Here is a 17,444-nt window from a genome sequence, read left to right as displayed (position 1 = left end):
ACTACATTTCCCAAGATGCCACGCGCACGGTGGCGCCCATTCATTTTTCGCGTGCCGGGAAGCGAAATTACCACTCGGGGCATAAACGTGACAGTAAGGAAAATGCGTTCTTGAAGTGCGCGAGCGCGCAGAGGCTGCTCGGCTGCAATTTCAGATCGCACTACAGCTAACGGAAGGCGCTGCCTGAGTTTTACCGCCTCAGAACTTCAGTTTCCCTGTCTGGAAAGTGGGGATAATCAATAGTATAGACTTAACAGCATTATTGGGAGGGTTAAATAGGTGTAGCTTAGTCACTCTCTGGCCTTTTGTAATTCTGTGATCTTCAAATATTTTAAATTCCAACCCAGACACAAAAAAAGACTATATATCCTGACCCAGTGGACAAACGGAAAAATAATGAAAACGTTTATCGTAGTGTTTACCATGTGCTAAGCTCTAAATGCCCTCAGTGGTGTGCTGGTAAATGGTTAACCACTGGCTGGGGCGGGGGTGGTGGCGGGGAGGGGTGGGGGGAAGGGAGGCTGGTTTCTAGCATTTACCAATTTCCGTGGCTTAGGTACAATCTTCTTGTTAGATTTCAAGGTACCGACCTGTGGTCACTGAACAGGGAGTTCAAAAGAGATGCAGTAGTGCACTATCATGTATTATTTTTACCATACAGATAAAATGGGGGTAAATGACCTCAAGAGCATAGAGAATAGTGGAATGTGGTAAAATTAGGAAGTTACGAGTTTTGAGTAAGTTTATATCATTTCATTTTTAACCATAGCTGTTTAACTTTAGGAGGCTGAGGTGGAAGGATCGCTTGAGTCCAGGACTTCAAGACCAGCCTGGGCAATATGGTGAGATCCCCCTCTCTACAAATAATAAAAATAGCCGGGCGTGGTGGTGTGCGCGAGTAGTTCCAGTTACTTGGGAGGCTGAGGTGGGAGGATTGCATGAGCCTGGGAGGTCAAGGCTGCAGTGAGGTTTATCGTGCCACTGCACTCCACTGTGGGTGACAGAGTGAGACCCTGTCTCAACAAACAAACAAAACCAGTTGTTAAACCAGCTGTTTAACAACCAGTTTGCAAAATTCCTGAAAATTGAACAGCTCCTCCCAACCTGTACAAGTTGGCTCCAGCATGTCCTTCCCTTTGTTCATTCATTTTAATCCTGACAACATAAATATGAGTATTAGCCAGGGGCGGTGGCATGCGCCTTTAGTCCCAGCTACTCCAGAGGGTGAGGTGGGAGGATCCCTGGAGCCCAGGGGTTTGAATCTAGTCTGGGCAACATAGCGAGAACCCATGTCTCTTTAAAATATAAAAGGGCTGGATGCAGTGGCTCACGCCTATAATCCCAGAATTTTGGGAGGGCGAGGCGGGTGGATCACTTGAGGTCAGGAGTTGGAGACCAGCCTGGCCAACATAGTGCAACCCCGTCTCTACTAAAAATACAAAAATTAGCTGGGTGTGGTGATGCGCACCTCTAGTCCCAGCTACTCAGGAGGCCAGGGTGGGAGGATCACTTGAACCTGGGAGGCAGAGGTTGCAGTGAGCCGACATCGTGCTACTGCACTCTAGCTTGGGTGACAGAGTGAGACCCTGTCTCAAGAAAAAAAAAAAAAAAGAACAGATTGATTGATTCCTTAGCACACGAGCTTCACTAGGCAGGGATTCCTGTTCTGTCATGTTCACTGCTGCCTCCCAGTGCCTGGAACAGGGGTGGTGCACAGTTGATGTTCAATAAATGTTGGTTGAATTCATCCTTTTGTTGCTTCGTTCCTTAATTTTTTCCCCAGTGGTGCATCCTGCATTTCTATGGAGCCCTGGATGGAGGCGTAGAGACTCTGAGAACTAGGGAAGAAGCCAGAGCTTTGTCAGCAGAACTCAAGGGCATTGTGGGACTGTGGGAACATGATTCCCCTGCAGAGGCGAGCGAGTGTGAGAAAGGAAGGGTTTGAGCCACCAGGCCTCCGCTCCACAAGAGAGGAGGGGGTGCCAGGCATTGGGGGCCCATGTTCACCCTGTGGGACGCTTCCCACGTCCTGTTTTCTTGTCGCTCACGAAGAGGATGTTTAACTTTTAGCAAAGAAACTTGCTTCCTCCAGCAGGGCCGGGGGTTTGGGGGACAGGAGCCAGGCTCTGAACTCCCCAGGCTCTTCCCGAAGTAGGGTGTCGGCCTGCAGCTCCCACCCAGCACCCCACTGAGTGTAAAGGTGTCCTTCCCTTGGCCTCCTGGAGGGGTCAAGGAAGGGGGAGCTGCCAGGCCAGCTCTTTCCCGGAGGGGGCATCTTAGCAGTGTGAGGGAACGAGGGGGGTGGCCCAGGGGTAGGGGACTAGGACTTTGCTGCCCAGGGGCTGCTTTGAGGAAAGGAAGTGACTGGAAAGAGTTACTCCGTGGGGAGCCTGCATGAAAGGACAGATCGGAATCCCATATGCAGCCAAGCAAGTGGGACTTTGCTTTCGCAGAGAAGAAATCACTAATTCCTCCCACAAATATGTATTGAGCAATAACTATGTGTAAAGCATTGTCTTAAGTGCTCTGCCTGTGTTAATTAATTCAATTGTCTCAATAGCCCAAAGAGTTAGGCGTTATTAGGCCCTTGAGGAAGCTGAGACTCAGTGAGGTTTAGGAATTTGCTTGTTTAGCCACACAGCTAATAAGTGGCAGAGCTGAGAAAGCTTTTGCTGTTAACTGCTTCACTGTGTCCCTCCCTCCCCTGGATGCTACCGGGCAGTGAGCTGTTTTCATCAAAGGTCTCCTTAGAACTGACGATAACCCAGAGTGACTTTTAACAGATTTCACGGGACTCCCATGTGTCACACAAGGGTCTGCTTTACTGAACCAACAGAAACCTTAAATGACCCTGAGAAGGAGCCCTACTTTGATGAACTAACAAAGTGTTCTTATCCCTGGCACAGCCTCAAGGCCTTGGTCCTGCTTAAAGACATCTGTTCCTTCTAAAGCAGTTTCCTCTACGCAGCCAGATCACACTTTCCCTTTGTTTTCCCGCTGCCATACCGGCTTATGTTGAGCACCTGCTATCTGCAGTGCCCTGAAACTTAGCAGAGCTGTGGGGTTCTCAGAGCTGGATGGAAGTTCATCTCTCCCGTAGAAGAGTTCCTTTGGCAGAAATAAAAGTAATGATAATAATACGACATTAGATAAGTGGCCTTTGTTGAGCACCTGCTGTGTGCCTGGTAGCCCTGTGTTGGTCCATGTTGGAAGGCCAGTAAGGGCAGGCCCTGGGAGGGAAGGGGAGCGATCAGAGCAGGAGGCTGTGGCAGGGAGGTGGCGAATGGATGCGGGGGGGGGGGGTTGTCTTTTTTTTTTTTTAATTCAAATAAAGTATGCTAGTTATTTGGATGGGATACTTCAGACTTGAAATATGGATACCTGCATCCCCCCACCCCCCGACCTTTAGCCATCTGGGTCAAAGCCTCTGGTGACAGGTGTATCTTTCCCTGGCCAGCCGGTAGCACAGATGTGTAATGGCTCTGGGTGGGGGAGGGGTATGAGGGGAGAGAGAAATCAGAGTAGATAGGAAAGGAGACAGAGGCTGGAGGAGGCTGGGCAGGAGTGTGTGTACGTGTGTATGTGCACGTGTGTGTGAATATGCTGAGTGTATCTCACCTGCCCGTTCTCAGCCACAGCCACACGTATGTGAGCTGTGCCTGCGTCTTCCTATGTAACTTGCCTGGTGCTGCGTTCTGTCTATGGCCGCCTGCCCAACTTGTGCTTTTTTTTTTTTTTGAGATGGAGTCTGACTCTGTCACTTGGGCTGGAGTGCAGTGGCACGATCTTGGCTCACTGCAACCTCTGCCTTCCAGGTTCAAGCAATTCTCTTGCCTCAGCCTCCCGAGTAGCTGGGATTACAGGCACCCGCCACCACGCCCAGCTAATTTTTTTTGTATTTTTAGTAGAGATGGGGTTTCGCCACACTGGCCAGGCTGGTCTCGAACTACTGACCTCGTGATTCACCCACCTTGGCCTCCCAAAGTGCTGGGATTACAGGCGTGAGCCACTGCACCCAGCCCAATTCATGCTTTTTTTTTTTGGCAACTGTGTGCATTGGTACTGTCTGTCGGTGCATTTCATCTATATGTTGTTGTGTGTGTGTGTGTTGCTTGGGTGTTTGTCTCCTTTGTAATGGTTGTGGGTGACAAGTGTGTCAGAGTACTTGTCCCTCCTAAATGTGTATCTGTGCGCACGTATCTTTCTTTGTGTGTCTGCTGCTGTATTTGTGTCTCTTCTTAGCAAGTGGCTGCAGGTATGTGTGCCCTCCGGGTGTTTCTTCTGGTGCCATGGTATGAGTACTATCTGGTTCTCTTGTTTCTTCCTTGTGTAGCTTTCACTGTGGTTTCTGGATTTTTTCTTTGCAACGATAGTAAGCGTACTCTGCATTCCTGTGCTTTGTGTTTGTGTGCAGGTATATGCTTTCCCTGTGTGTTTCTTTTCTGACTAGATTTGTGACTAGCTGTGTGTGTACACGGCTGTGTGCAGCCATTTGCTGAAATGCAGTTGTGTGTGTGTGTGTGTGTGTGTGTGAGACAGAGAGAGAGAAGAGAGAAAGAAAGAGAGAGAGAAGGAGACTAAGGCTTTTCTGTTTGTACAAAAATCATGTCAGCCTATGAGTGCCTCTCTCTGTGACTGGAGCTGTATGTGGTTACATGTGGTCACAAGTGCACATTCAAGTTCACATACACAGAGATATCATTTTAGGGCTCGAACCTGGAAGTTTGCCTCCAGGGTCGTCTGAACCTGGATTCAGGTTCAGATCCAGGGCCATCTGAACCTGGATCATGTGTGTGGGAAAGACCCAGGACCCATGAACAATGTCATCAGCTGTGTGTAATCGTCTGTGTGCTCTGTGTGTGGCTGTGAATCTGTGTGTGTGATTTGCCTGTTGATTGTCTTTGGCTTGGCTGTGGGTCCATGGGCGATGATGTTCAGGAGTCTAGAGTGTCTGGAAATCGGCACAAGCCTATCCCTGTGTTAGTCTGTGCTCTCTGTGAGCGGCTCTGAGCCTGTGGGTATTGATAGCTGTAAGACTATCGTCACTCTGTGTGGCCACATTTGTGACTGTCCCATGAGCTTGTGCTCTTAACGTGCAGTGGTGAGTCTGTTTGTGTTCATGTCTATCAGTCTTTATTCTCTTGTGTGGCTGTGAGTCTTTGTGCACCTCTGTGAGTGATGGCGAGTTGGCCCCCGTATCTGAGTCCCTTGATGGGGCTGTGATGGGTCCTGTTGTGTAGCTGTGATTCCTGAGTGTGCAGGAGTCTCTCTCCCGCTGTGGGGAAGTAAACGCCCCATCCCTTGTCCTCCTCCAACTGTGGGTGGGGTGAGGGCATCTAGGCCAGCTTTGAAGCCCCAGCCAGCTCCTGGCCTTTCCGGGAATTCTGTGTTCCCTGTTGGGGGTGGGCAGGCGGGCAAGGGGCCCAGACAGAGGCCTCTTGTCCACCTGGGCTTCAAGCAGCCCAGTCGAGGTGATCCCAGATCCCAAGTCCACCCTGCCTGACATCCTGTAGTGGACACGTGCCTTGCCTGGGACAGGCATGCCTGTCATATGCCTGGAGGGGAGTGAACAGACGGACTCCCATAGAAGACAGACGGACAGACAGATAGTGGGACTTCTCAGGGCTTGGACAAGCCCCACCCCACGCTTGGGGTGGGGTCCAGGACTACAGTGCCCGCCCAGTTTGCGGACAGTGTGAGTTCACAGTCCACATTCCCCACCCAGCCACAAATGCCGTCCCTGCCTCCCTCTGGGGGCCCCCAAGATCTAGGGTCCTCTCGAGACTAGGCTGTCTGCCTGAGGTCTGCCTGGAATAGCCTGGCTACTACCCCTGCACCTGTTCCCCTGCTGTCCCCAGGCCTCTCTGCCTGAATCTGCCTTTCTCTGCCTCTTTTCTTCTGTCCCTCCAGGAGTCTCTCTGCCTCAACCACTCCCTCTGCCCCTTCATCTCTCTGAGCTGGTGTGTCTGGTCCTACCCTCTGTTTGGGGAGCTGTCTGGCTCTGTCCCCCACCTCTTTGCCAGCCTGTGTCTCCTGTCTATGACTGAGCCCAATTGCCTGTTGCCTTTCTGCAGGTGTTTCCACGAGCCTATCCCTACCCACCTGTCTGTTTCTGGGTCTGCCTGTGTGTCCCTTTCTCCCTGTCTCTGCCTGTCTACCAAGCTCCCCTAGCATCCCCTCCTCCTGCCCATCTGTCTTTCTGTCCCTTCTGTGGTCTGTCTGTTCCTGTGCTGTTTCTCATGCCTGCTTTCTTTGTAACTTCGGTTCTCCTACTCTCTCTCTGTCTCCTCTCTGCACCTTTTTCTGCCATCCATCCCATCCTGCTGTCCGTCTGCTCTGTGAGTCCATCCCCTCTGTCTGCCTGTCACTCTCTCTAGCTGTGGGTCTACACCCTCAATCTTTCAGGCCATTTCCCCCACCATCAACACACAAACAAACCTCTGTCTCCCTCCAAGTGGGTCCAGATAGGGGGCGCCCCTTCTCCACCTCTTCCCCCGCCCAGGGCCAGAAGGAGGGAAACGAAATTAAAATTAACATTTCTTCTCAGGAAAAAAAAAAAAAGTACCGCGCCAGAGCAGGAGCCTAGGCAGCCGAGAGGGTGCCCGAACCCAAGTCTGAGTTGCGGCCACTTCAGGAGCTGAGAGGAGCAGTTAGGTGAGGAGGGAGCGTGGGCTGTGGGGATGGTGTTCCTGGGGGCCTGAGATATGAGTAGGGGTCCTGGGAGGGGGCTCGGGATTCCTTGGAGACATTTTAGCACTAGTGGGGAATGGAATGGCGTGTGTGTGGGGAGTTCCTTTTGGTACCCTGATCCCAGGAAGTGAATTCAGGTGTGGGTGGGAGGCTCCGGAGGGTGCTGGTGGTGGGGGATGGGACTCCTTGAGACCCTCCCTGTCCCAGGAACGGGATTCAGGACTTGGGAAAAGGATTTCCTGAGCCAGTTTGAGCTCTAATGGGGACCTTGAATGGGGGTTTCTGAGATACCTCCTTCCCAAGGAGTAAGCACAGGATGGGGCTGCGGTTTCTTCAGAGACGCTCTACCCACAAGGCAGGGGCTCCAGGCTTGGGTGGGGATTGCAGAGACACCCCCACCCCAGGAAACTCGTTAGGCCACGGGAGGGGGACTTTGATGAAGGTCTCAGAAATAGCTCTTCCTCCGGAGGGGAAATGAGGGCTCGGGCCAGGTTCCTGAGACACCCCATACCTCACACCCAGGAAGTTTCTCAAGTCTGGAAGTGTCTCCAAATTGACTTCTGCCAGAAGATGAGTGTTTAAGACTTGCTAGGGGCCCTGGAAAAGACCTCTAGGCCCTAGAATCGGGGTTAAATGGGAGTCCCTGGGTCATTTCTGTCCCTGGGAAGGGGCTCGGTTCAGGGACTTGTCTTTGGCTTCTAGTGAGGATATTCAGAGTCGTGGCAGAGAGCAGTTTGCAGCGTCTGGGGCAGAGGTCTCCGAGTCTGTCCCCAACCCTTAGCTCACTCAACAGGTTGCATTAGCTCTGGGCTCGGGCTTGGGGGCCCAGGCGGGAAGGAGGGGGGTGAGGGCATTAGGAGGGGTGGGGCAGCCAGGCCGACACGTGTCCCTGCAAGGAGTGAGCCGCCTGGCCACGCGGTGAGGGTGGAGGGAAGGAGGGGGGGCGGCGCGGGGACTGGGGAATGAAAGACACAGATGGCAAGAGAGACAGCGTGAGTCTGGGGTCTGGGAGGAGAGGCTATCCCTTCTCCACGTGGTTGGCTCATCTGCGCTGGGGTCCGGCTCTCTCTGTAGCTTTCTGTCTCTCTCTCCCCCACTATTTCTCTCTCACTGGCTCTCTCTGTGTCTCTCTGAGTAACTAACTGTTGGCTTCTCTCCTTCTCTGATTTTTTTTCTTCTCTCTCTCTCATCTCTTTCTCTGTCAGCCTGCCTCCATTTCTATCCCTGTCTGTTCCTGCTCCCCTGCCTTATCTCTTTCTCCGTCTTTCCATCGGTCTCTATGGGACTCCCCTCCCCCCTTCTTCAGCTCCCCTCACTTTGAAGCACGCTCGTTCCATCTCTGATCCCCCCACCCCATTTCTTTGCCCACAGGATGGAACTTCAGGATCCAAAGATGAATGGAGTCCTCCCTTCGGATGCTGTGGGGTGAGTCAGGGGTCCAAGGAGGTGGGCTCAGGGATCAGGGGTCAGGGTTACCGTCTTATCGGCCCCTATTTCCTTGCCCTATCCAGCTACAGGCAAGAACGTGAGGGCTTCCTGCCCAGTCGTGGTCCTGCTCCTGGGAGCAAGCCGGTCCAGTTCATGGATGTGAGTGGCCCCACAGGATCTGTCCCGGTGGCACCTTCCCCAGCTAATCTCCTCCCGCACTGCTCCATCTTCCCCACTCCTCCTCCTCCCTGCTGTTCCCCTGCCCAGCTATCTCCCCAGCGCAGCTACACACTACTTGGTCGCTCCCCTCTCCAGATACTCCTCTTCCCCAGATAGGCCCTTTCCAGCGCTCTCCCTGGCCTTGCTTCTCCCCACCCGCTCTTCGGCCCAGTGACTGCCCTCCCCGTCTGTTCCCCTCCCGGCCTGCCTTTCTCCTCCAGCTGTTCTTCCTCCTCCAGCTGTTCTTCCTCCTCCAGCACTCCCCATCCTCAGCCTATCCCCACCCGCAGCGTCTCCCCTCCCCAGCTGTTTTACCTCTGGTGGCTGCTTCACCCTCCCCGGGTCCTCTCCACTTCCAGCTGCTCCCTCCAAAGTTTGTCCTAGTTTCCCCCTTCCCAGCTCTCCCCATTCGCAGCCTCTTCCATCTTCAACTCTTCTTCCCTGCTAGCCTCTTCCCTCCTCCAACGGTCTCTCCTTGGCTTCTCTCCACCCCGCTAGCTTCTTCTCCAGTCTTTCCCTGGCCCTGGCATTAGTCTCCTTACCCGGTGCCCCGTCCCAATGTGTGCCCGGGCTTTGCTCCTTGCGTGCAGTTCGAGGGGAAGACATCGTTTGGAATGTCAGTGTTCAACCTCAGCAATGCCATCATGGGCAGCGGCATCCTGGGGCTGGCCTATGCCATGGCCCACACGGGGGTCATCTTCTTCCTGTGAGTCCATAGGTGGCCTGCGGTGCCGGGGGTGTTGTGGGGCAGGTGGGAGGCCTGGGGCCAGGTCTGAGCTGTGCCACCTGCCGCAGGGCCCTGCTGCTGTGCATTGCGCTTCTATCGTCCTACTCCATCCACCTCCTGCTGACCTGTGCTGGTATTGCAGGTGAGACCCAGAGCCTGGATCCCAGTCCCCACTCCACCCTCTTTGGACCCCAGACTCTGGAGCCACATCCAGAGCTCAACACAGACCTTGGACCCCAGACCCCAGACCCAGCTCCCTGAATGCAGACCCCAGATCCTGGACCCAGCACCCCAGAACCCACCCCCAGACCACTACACTCTACATCTAACCCCCACCCCTCCGTCCCCGGTTCCCCAGCTCCTACCATGGTCTCAGTTCATAGTATGGCTCCAAGACCCCTACTCTTACCTCCAGCCCTCATCCTTTTCCCTGGCCTCAGATCCCACCTCCCAGACTCTGCCCCTAAACTCAAGCCCAACTGCTTAACCCCCACCTTCATCCTCCATCAGTCAAAGCCGGTTCCCCCAAGCCCCAACTCCCCAGCTCCCGGGCCCTCTGGCCTGCACCTCTGGCCTGGCCTCCTGGACCTTCAACCCTGTTCCTGACTCCCCCCGCTAGGCATCCGAGCCTATGAGCAGCTGGGACAGAGGGCATTCGGGCCTGCGGGGAAGGTAGTGGTGGCCGCAGTCATCTGTCTGCACAATGTTGGGGGTGAGGACTCTGGGAGGTGGGGGTCAGCTTGGGGGAAGAGGGCGGAGTGAGGTGGGCTTCCCCAGGCTGGGCTGGGGAAGACGGGATGGGGGCATGAAGAGAATCCTTCTGCTTACACCTCCCCCACCTGCACCAGCCATGTCCAGTTACCTGTTCATCATCAAATCTGAGCTCCCCCTGGTTATCGGCACCTTCCTGTACATGGACCCCGAGGGGTGAGTGAGCAACACCCCTTGGCTGGCCAGCAGCCCCTTGACTCTGCCTGTGAGGCCCAGTCAGTATCTTCAGCGCTGTGTGTGCATCTGACTTCCAGATGTTCTAGTTTGAGACTGCTGGGCAGGCCACATGGGTCAGACTGATTCCTCTGTGTGCCTGTTGCTCTGACCACAGGAGTCCAGTCGACCGTGTGCTGATTTTATGACTTATTCTGGCTGCTTCTGGCTGGAGGCTGACTCTTTACGTCCGGTTTACTCTGCTGCTGACCATGTGTGTGTGAATGTACATAGCCAATGGACTCAGACTCTGCCTGTGGGTTTGACTCTGCGTCTGCTGTCCTGGCTGATTCTCTTGGGCTAGCTCTGTGATTGACTACAGCTGTGTCCTGTATACTGGGATTCCAACCATATGTGTCTTACCCTCGGTCACTCTGACTTCCCCTGTCCAGCTGATTGTTTGAGCTTGATTCTAGGTTCATCTGGCTGAATCTGTCTAGCTGTAAGTGTGTGATCGTTGACTCCAGCAGTGTGTCTGTGTGCATGTAGTATGCTGTGGTACCAACTATGTGTGACTCACTCTGACTGTACGTGTCCAGCCAACTCCATCTCTGTGTTTGATTTGGTGGCTGTTCTGGCAAATTCTCTCTGGTGTGTGTGTGTGTGTGTGTGTGTGTGTGTGTGTGTGATCCCTGAATGTGGCTATGTGCCCTCTGTATTATGGTTGCAACCATATATGCTGGACTGTTCTGATTATGCATCTGGCTGACTGTGTGTGAGTCTGGATCCACTGTGCTGGCTCGGTATGTGTGGGGGGCATGCGCACGATGGGACTCCAGCAGGGCTAGTATGTATGCACAGTGTGTTGCAGTGCTTGTGCTCCAGCTGCACGTGTGTAGCTGCCTCTGTGTGTTTCATGAACAGCTCTGTGTGTCCAGTGGCTAACTCTGCCTCTGGTCCCATGGGCTTTGCATGGTGTGTAGATGTGTCTCTGGTTTTGTCAGTCTGACTCTGGTCTGTGTGACAGTTTTTTTTTTTTTTTTTTTTTTTTTTTTTGCCGGAGTCTCACTCTGTCGCCCAGGCTGGAGTGCAGTGACATGATCTCAGCTCACTGTAACCTCTGCCTCCCAGGTTCAAGCGATTCTCCTTCCTCAGCCTCCTGAGTAGGTGGGATTACAGGCATGTACCACCATGCTCGGCTAATTTTTTAATTTTATTTTTTTGAGGCGGAGTCTTACTCTGTTGCCCAGGCTGGAGTGCAGTGGCGCCATCTTGGCTCACTGCAACCTCCACCTCCCAGGTTCAAGCCATCCTTCTGCCTCAGCTCCCATGCTCGGCTAATTTTTGTATTTTTAGTAGAGATGGGGTTTCGCCACGTTGGCCAGGCTGGTGTTGAACTCCTGACCTCAGGTGATCTGCTTGCCTTGGCCTCCCAAAGTGCTGAGATTATAGGCGTGAGCCACCACACCTGGCCAGTCTGACAATTTTAACTGAGTGCTTGATCTTTACTCTCTGTGTGTATCCTTTTAGATTTTTGGTTTGATTCTGAGAACACTAGATAGCTGACAGTGTGACCAGAGATGTCTCATTATTGTAGTTAGCTCCCATTGGTTTATTTCTGTGTAACTGTGTATGAGATAGAAAGAGACCATGTGAATGTCTAGAACATAGGCATTCAATCAAGTTGTTTTGAATGCATGAGCAGTTGTTCAGCTGATTCTGTCTTAACTGACTGTCTTGCCTGGTCACCTTCCTCCAATATCTGTACAGATCCCACCTTTTCTCAGAGCTTGGTTCCAACAGTGTGGCCAGCTGGATGATTTCGTTTCTATTTCAGTCTTTCTTTGGCTGTGTGGCCAAATCAGTCCACAGGCATACTTTCAGGCATCCAACAAACCTTGAGCTGTTCAAACAAGCATGCATGTGTGTTTCTGACTTTTTGATGGACTCTGCATCGTGGCTTGTCTACTGGATCATCAGACTGTTGCTCTACCTGTCAGACATACCACAATCATGACTCACTCTCTTTGTGTCTGGCACCTTGTGTGGGACTGATTTTCTCTTTTCTTTCTTTCTTTCTTTCCTTCCTCCCTTCCTTCTTTCTTTTCTTTCTCTCTTCCTTTTTTTTTTTTTTTTTGAGTGTCTTGATCTGTCACCCAGGCTGGAGTGCAATGGCGCAATCTTGGTTCACTGCAACCTCTGCCTCCTGGGTTCAAGTGATTCTCCTGCCTCAGCCTCTCGAGTAGCGGGGATTACAGGCACGCGCTACCATACCTGGCTAATTATTTATTTATTTATTTATTTTTTTGAGACGGAGTCTCCCTCTGTCGCCCAGGCTAGAGTGCAGTGGCGTGATCTCGGCTCACTGCAAGCTCCGCCTCCCAGGTTCATGCCATTCTCCTGCCTTAGCCTCCTGAGTAGCTGGGACTACAGGCGCTCCCCACCACACCCGGCTAATTTGTTTTGTATTTTTAGTAGAGACAGGGTTTCACCATGTTGGCCAGTCTGGTCTCAAACTCCTGACCTTAGGTGATCCACCCGCCTCAGCCTCCCAAAGTGCTGGGATTACAGGCATGAGCCACCGCACCTGGCCTGGACTGATTTTTACATTGAGTCTGACTGATTTGGGGTGTTTGGCCATCTGGTTGTGCATCCACTTGCGAAGTCTGATGGCAAGTTTTGTCCAGCTGTGTATGTGTTAGCTGTCTCCCACCAATAGTATCTGACAATCTCATAATCAGCTTGACTGTTTTTGTCAACCCTATTGTGCCATTTGTCACTGTAACCACCTGAATGACTTCTCAAGCTGAGGTTGTCAGCTTAACTCTCCTGACTTAGGGCAGAAAGCTGCCTGTCCAGCTGTCTTCTGTGAGTGTCTGCCTGACAGTTTCCTTTGGCTGGCAGCTAGGCACTGTGTCTTCCTGTCTCTCTAGGGACTGGTTCTTGAAGGGAAACCTCCTCATCATCATTGTCAGTGTGTTAATCATCCTGCCCCTGGCCCTCATGAAACACTTGGGTAAGAGGCTCCCTGGGTTGGCCATTGGGTAGTGGGATTAGACAGAAGAAGCCAGACTGAGAAAACCCCCATTCATTTTCAAGGGCTGAAGAACACTAGGAGAGAGCTTATTTGATGTGGGCTTGAACAGATTAGTAGGAGTTTTCTATGGAGGGGAGGTTTTTCTGGGTGGAAGTAGAAGCTTATGCGAAGGTAACTGGGGTGGGTAGACCTTGAAGGCCAGACTAGGTGTTTGGAGTTCACTGTACAGGGGTCCATTGATTTTTTTGTTTTGTGTTGTTTTTTTGAGACCGAGTCTCGCTCTGTCACCCGGGCTGGAGTGGTGCAATGGCGTGGTCTTGGCTCACTGCAACCTCTGCCTCCTGGGTTCAAGTGATTCTTCTGCCTCAGCCTCCCGAGTAGCTGGGATTACAGGTGTAAGCGCCACCACACCCAGCTAATTTTTGTATTTTTAGTAGAGATGGGGCTTTGCCATGTTGGCCAGGCTGGTCTTGAACTCCTGACCTCAGGTGATCCACCCGCTTAGGCCTCCCAAAGTGCTAGGATTATAGGTGTGAGCCACCACGCCTGGCTGATTTCTGAGACTCTGTGTTTTGCCCCTCTTAGGCTACCTGGGGTATACCAGTGGTCTCTCTCTGACCTGCATGCTGTTTTTCCTTGTTTCGGTGAGTCACAGAGAAGCAGGGAGAGAGTTTGGGACATTGGAACATAGCCTCCCCCATGACCTGGCTTCCCTGCTGCCCCCATCCTCAGGTCATCTACAAGAAGTTCCAACTTGGCTGTGCTATAGGCCGCAATGAAACAGCAATGGAGAGTGAAGCTCCCGTGGGACTCCCCAGCCAAGGGCTCAACAGCAGCTGTGAGGCCCAGATGTTCACAGTTGACTCACAGGTGTGTGTGCAGGCATGTAGGAGATTGCATCACACTCAGGCCTTCTGGTTCTGTCATACGGTGCATCCTGCTCAGAGTGGAGCCGGATATTGGACATTGGGAGCTTCTATGTATCTGATATGGAGGGCGATTACGGGGCGGGAGGGGGATGGGAAGAAGGGGATGGACCCCTGTGGGCTCTAATGCCATGTACTCGGGCATTCCCCTAGATGTCCTACACAGTGCCCATTATGGCTTTTGCTTTTGTCTGCCACCCTGAGGTGCTGCCCATCTATACGGAGCTCTGCCGGTGAGTGGGCAGGCAAGCGGGCCTGAATGATGGGCCAGCAAGTGGGGTGGTAACCAGAATGTCTGACACTCCCTACAGCAGTCCTGGGACTGTCACTTGGTGGAAGCTAGGTTGTGTCATGGGAGGGGTTTGGGGTGGCCAGGAGGTGTTGGGGCACTCAGGGTAGTGACTGTTTGCTGATCGGGGCTTAAGTATTCTCCTATTTTAATATCCAGCACAAATGTGGATGGACAGTTGGGAAGCAGAGATTAGATGATCAGATGGAGGGGGTGATATGCATGGCTGGTGATATGGGGATAGGGAGGTATGGACAGACAGAGGCGGAGGCAGGGATGATATGATGGGAGATGTGTGGATGATCAGACAGAGGGACAGCATGGATAGTCAGGTGGAAGAGGCAGTGGCAGTCAAATGCAGGGGAGAGGGAGACGGTCATATGGGGGGAGATATGGATGGTCAGAGAGGGGATTTTGGCTAGTCACAGGGGAGGCAGAGATGGGTATCCCCATGTGTGCCAGCTGAAAGTCTGGGAGAAGGAGACTCTGGAGGGTGGAGGCTGGCTCTGAGGGACCTGGGGCAAGTCCCAGGGTCTGGGCATGACAGTTCCACGACCTCTACACCTCAGGCCCTCCAAGCGCAGGATGCAGGCCGTGGCCAACGTGTCCATTGGGGCCATGTTCTGCATGTATGGGCTCACAGCAACCTTTGGATACCTCACCTTCTACAGTGAGTGGGGCTGGGGCTAGGGCTGGGGGGAGGGGGAAGGCCTGGGGCGGGAGCCTCTGAGCTCTTTCCTTCTGTGACCACGGACCTGTCAGTTTCCAAACAGAAGGTGTGCCTCACTTGTGTGGATTTTGTCACTGTGCATGTATGTATGGGTTTCTGGGGCATTGGTCCTGGTGCTCTCTCCACATCCTGCATCCCGTACCCCCTGTCTCATGGCCCAGGCAGTGTGAAGGCGGAGATGCTGCACATGTACAGCCAGAAGGACCCGCTCATCCTCTGCGTGCGCCTGGCCGTGCTGCTCGCGGTGACCCTCACTGTGCCAGTCGTGCTGTTCCCTGTGCGTGGGGCCCATGGCTCAGAGGGACATGGATGGATGGGTAGAGGGCATAGGCATGGATGTGTGGGTCGAGGCTGGAGACAGGAGTGGATGGATGGATGAAGGAGGCAAGGATGGACAGACAGGAAAGGGCAGCGTTTTCAGATGGACAGAGATGGCAAAAATCAATAAACAGAAGTGGGGAGGACATAGATAGCAGAAGAGAGAGGGTCAGGGGACAGGGTAGTCAGTTGGAGGGAGGAGGCACAGATGGATGGCTAGAAAGAAGAGGGAGGCAGGAAGGGTCAGTTGGAGGGTAGAATTAAGAAACAGGGATGGACAGAAAAAGGGTGGAGGCTGAAGTGATGGGGTGTAGGAGGCTCAAGGCTCCCAGATGGGGAGGCAGAACTAATTAGACAGAGGAGGAAGGTAGAGGTCAGATGGAGAGAGGCAGGGAGCTCACACAGGGTGGAAGGATTGGTGGATGGTCAGACAGAAGGAGAAGGCGAAGATGGTCAGCTAGAGGAGGAGGCAAGGATTTCAGACAGTGGGTGCAGGTGCCGATGGGTGTTCAGACAGAAGGAGGAGATGTGGATTGTCAGAGGATGGAGGCAGGAAGCCTGTTCAGTACACAGAGACACAGATGTTGGGTTAGGCAGGGTGGAGCCATAGTCAGAGGGAGGGGAAATCAGGGATCTCAGCCAGAGGGTGGAGCTAAAGACAGATGATCACGTGGAAGGGGGGCAGCACTTGGGTCCTGACTTCTGTCCCACCCTACTCTGGCCACAGATCCGCCGGGCCCTGCAGCAGCTGCTTTTCCCAGGCAAGGCCTTCAGCTGGCCACGACATGTGGCCATAGCTCTGATCCTGCTTGTTTTGGTCAATGTCCTTGTCATCTGTGTGCCAACCATCCGGGATATCTTTGGAGTTATTGGTCAGTAAACCTCACCCCAGTCCCATACCCCATCTAATATGGGCCTTGTCCCCAAGTCAGGTTGACTCCTGTCCCTCCTTCTTGTTCTCCAGGGTCCACCTCAGCCCCCAGCCTCATCTTCATCCTCCCCAGCATCTTCTACCTCCGCATCGTACCCTCTGAGGTGGAGCCTTTCTTATCCTGGCCCAAGATCCAGGTAAGCATTCCAGGGCAGAGCTAGGGAGAGAGGGAGCACTCCAGGGAGGGAGTGCTCACTCCAGGATGGCTGGAGGTGAAAGGGACATGCATAGGAGGGGGCTGGGAGAGCATCTGAAAGAATGGTCTGGAAGAATGAAGGTGATTGTCTTAGGAAGGGGCAGAGGAGACAGAGCACCAGCAGGGTCCAGGAAGACAGGGAGCACTCAAACAGAGGCTGGCATAGAGGGAGCATTCTCCAGACAGATGGAAGGAGCACTATTGGGAAGAGAGTTGGAAGCACTTTGAAGAAGGAGGATGGAGGAATGTATTCTCTCATGGGTCCTGGGAAGGTGGAAGGACTCGCAGAAAGGGGCTGGCTGTAAGGAAGGAGAGGGCACACAGAGGAGGGTCAGGAATGGATGGAGCACTCTCTGAAGGAGGTGGAAGACTTGAGGAACATTCTCAGAAGGCAACTGGGTGAGGAATCCCAACCAGCCCCATCTTGTCTCTCTGGCCCGCAGGCCCTGTGCTTTGGAGTCCTGGGAGTCCTCTTCATGGCCGTCAGTCTAGGCTTTATGTTTGCCAACTGGGCCACAGGCCAGAGCCGCATGTCTGGACACTGATCAGGCCCTGCTGGCCCAGGTCCCTGTGTGCATGCACATGGAGGGGTCGGGGCCGCTCCCTAGGGTCCCTCCTGCCCAGCATGTGGAGGTGGCTGGTTCCCATGAACGTGGTTGTCAGAGGCGGGGGACAGCAGAGGCTGTAGACTGGCCCACTTCCCTCCTCCCCAGGGATGCCAAGCTTGGATCATGGCCCTAATCCCAACCCCAACCCCATGGGAGGAGGAGGAGGAAGAAGAGGAGGAGGTGGAGGAGGAGGAGGCCAGGTCCTGGTGGAGCCTTTGCCCAGCCCAGTCCTCTCTGCCTCCTCCTGGCTGAAGCTGTGTGTCAGGATTACCCTCGGGCTAAAGAGGAAAAATAAAGATGTTCAGCTACCACTCTGGACTCAGCCTTCTGATCTTTCTCTGAGTCTTCCTGGGGGAGCCTGCCAGAGTCCAGGCTGGAGCAAACTGAAGCCCTGCGAGTGGGACTGTGCCTGATCCTGCGT

General features: G+C 53.4%; 1 protein-coding gene across 5 annotated transcripts; it reads left to right on the top strand.

Moving 5' to 3' along the window:
* Nucleotides 1-112: 112 nt before the first annotated feature.
* On the top strand, nt 113-17,332 carry SLC38A5 (solute carrier family 38 member 5). Of its 5 annotated transcripts, XM_063660650.1 has the most exons (18): nt 113-226; nt 784-842; nt 6,548-6,654; nt 8,062-8,115; nt 8,202-8,277; nt 8,928-9,043; nt 9,133-9,206; nt 9,684-9,776; nt 9,913-9,991; nt 12,922-13,004; nt 13,611-13,669; nt 13,758-13,895; nt 14,105-14,184; nt 14,810-14,910; nt 15,132-15,247; nt 16,016-16,160; nt 16,253-16,356; nt 16,859-17,332. In XM_063660650.1, the coding sequence occupies exons 4-18, from the start codon at nt 8,063-8,065 to the stop codon at nt 16,958-16,960; spliced, it is 1,419 nt and encodes a 472-aa protein (XP_063516720.1). In that variant the 5' UTR covers nt 113-226; nt 784-842; nt 6,548-6,654; nt 8,062; the 3' UTR covers nt 16,961-17,332. The 5 variants fall into 5 exon arrangements, with proteins under 5 accessions (XP_063516720.1, XP_054328073.1, XP_063516721.1 ...); XM_054472098.2 differs by lacking the exon at nt 113-226 and having other exon boundaries at nt 545-842; XM_063660651.1 differs by lacking the exons at nt 113-226; nt 784-842 and adding an exon at nt 5,601-5,695.
* The last annotated feature ends 112 nt before the right edge of the window (nt 17,333-17,444 follow it).

Source organism: Pongo pygmaeus, chromosome X (assembly GCF_028885625.2).
Source record: "Pongo pygmaeus isolate AG05252 chromosome X, NHGRI_mPonPyg2-v2.0_pri, whole genome shotgun sequence".
In the NCBI taxonomy this organism is placed as follows: Eukaryota; Metazoa; Chordata; class Mammalia; order Primates; family Hominidae; genus Pongo; species Pongo pygmaeus.
Note: the sequence above shows the minus strand (reverse complement) of the source record. Positions and strands in the feature narration are given on the sequence as shown.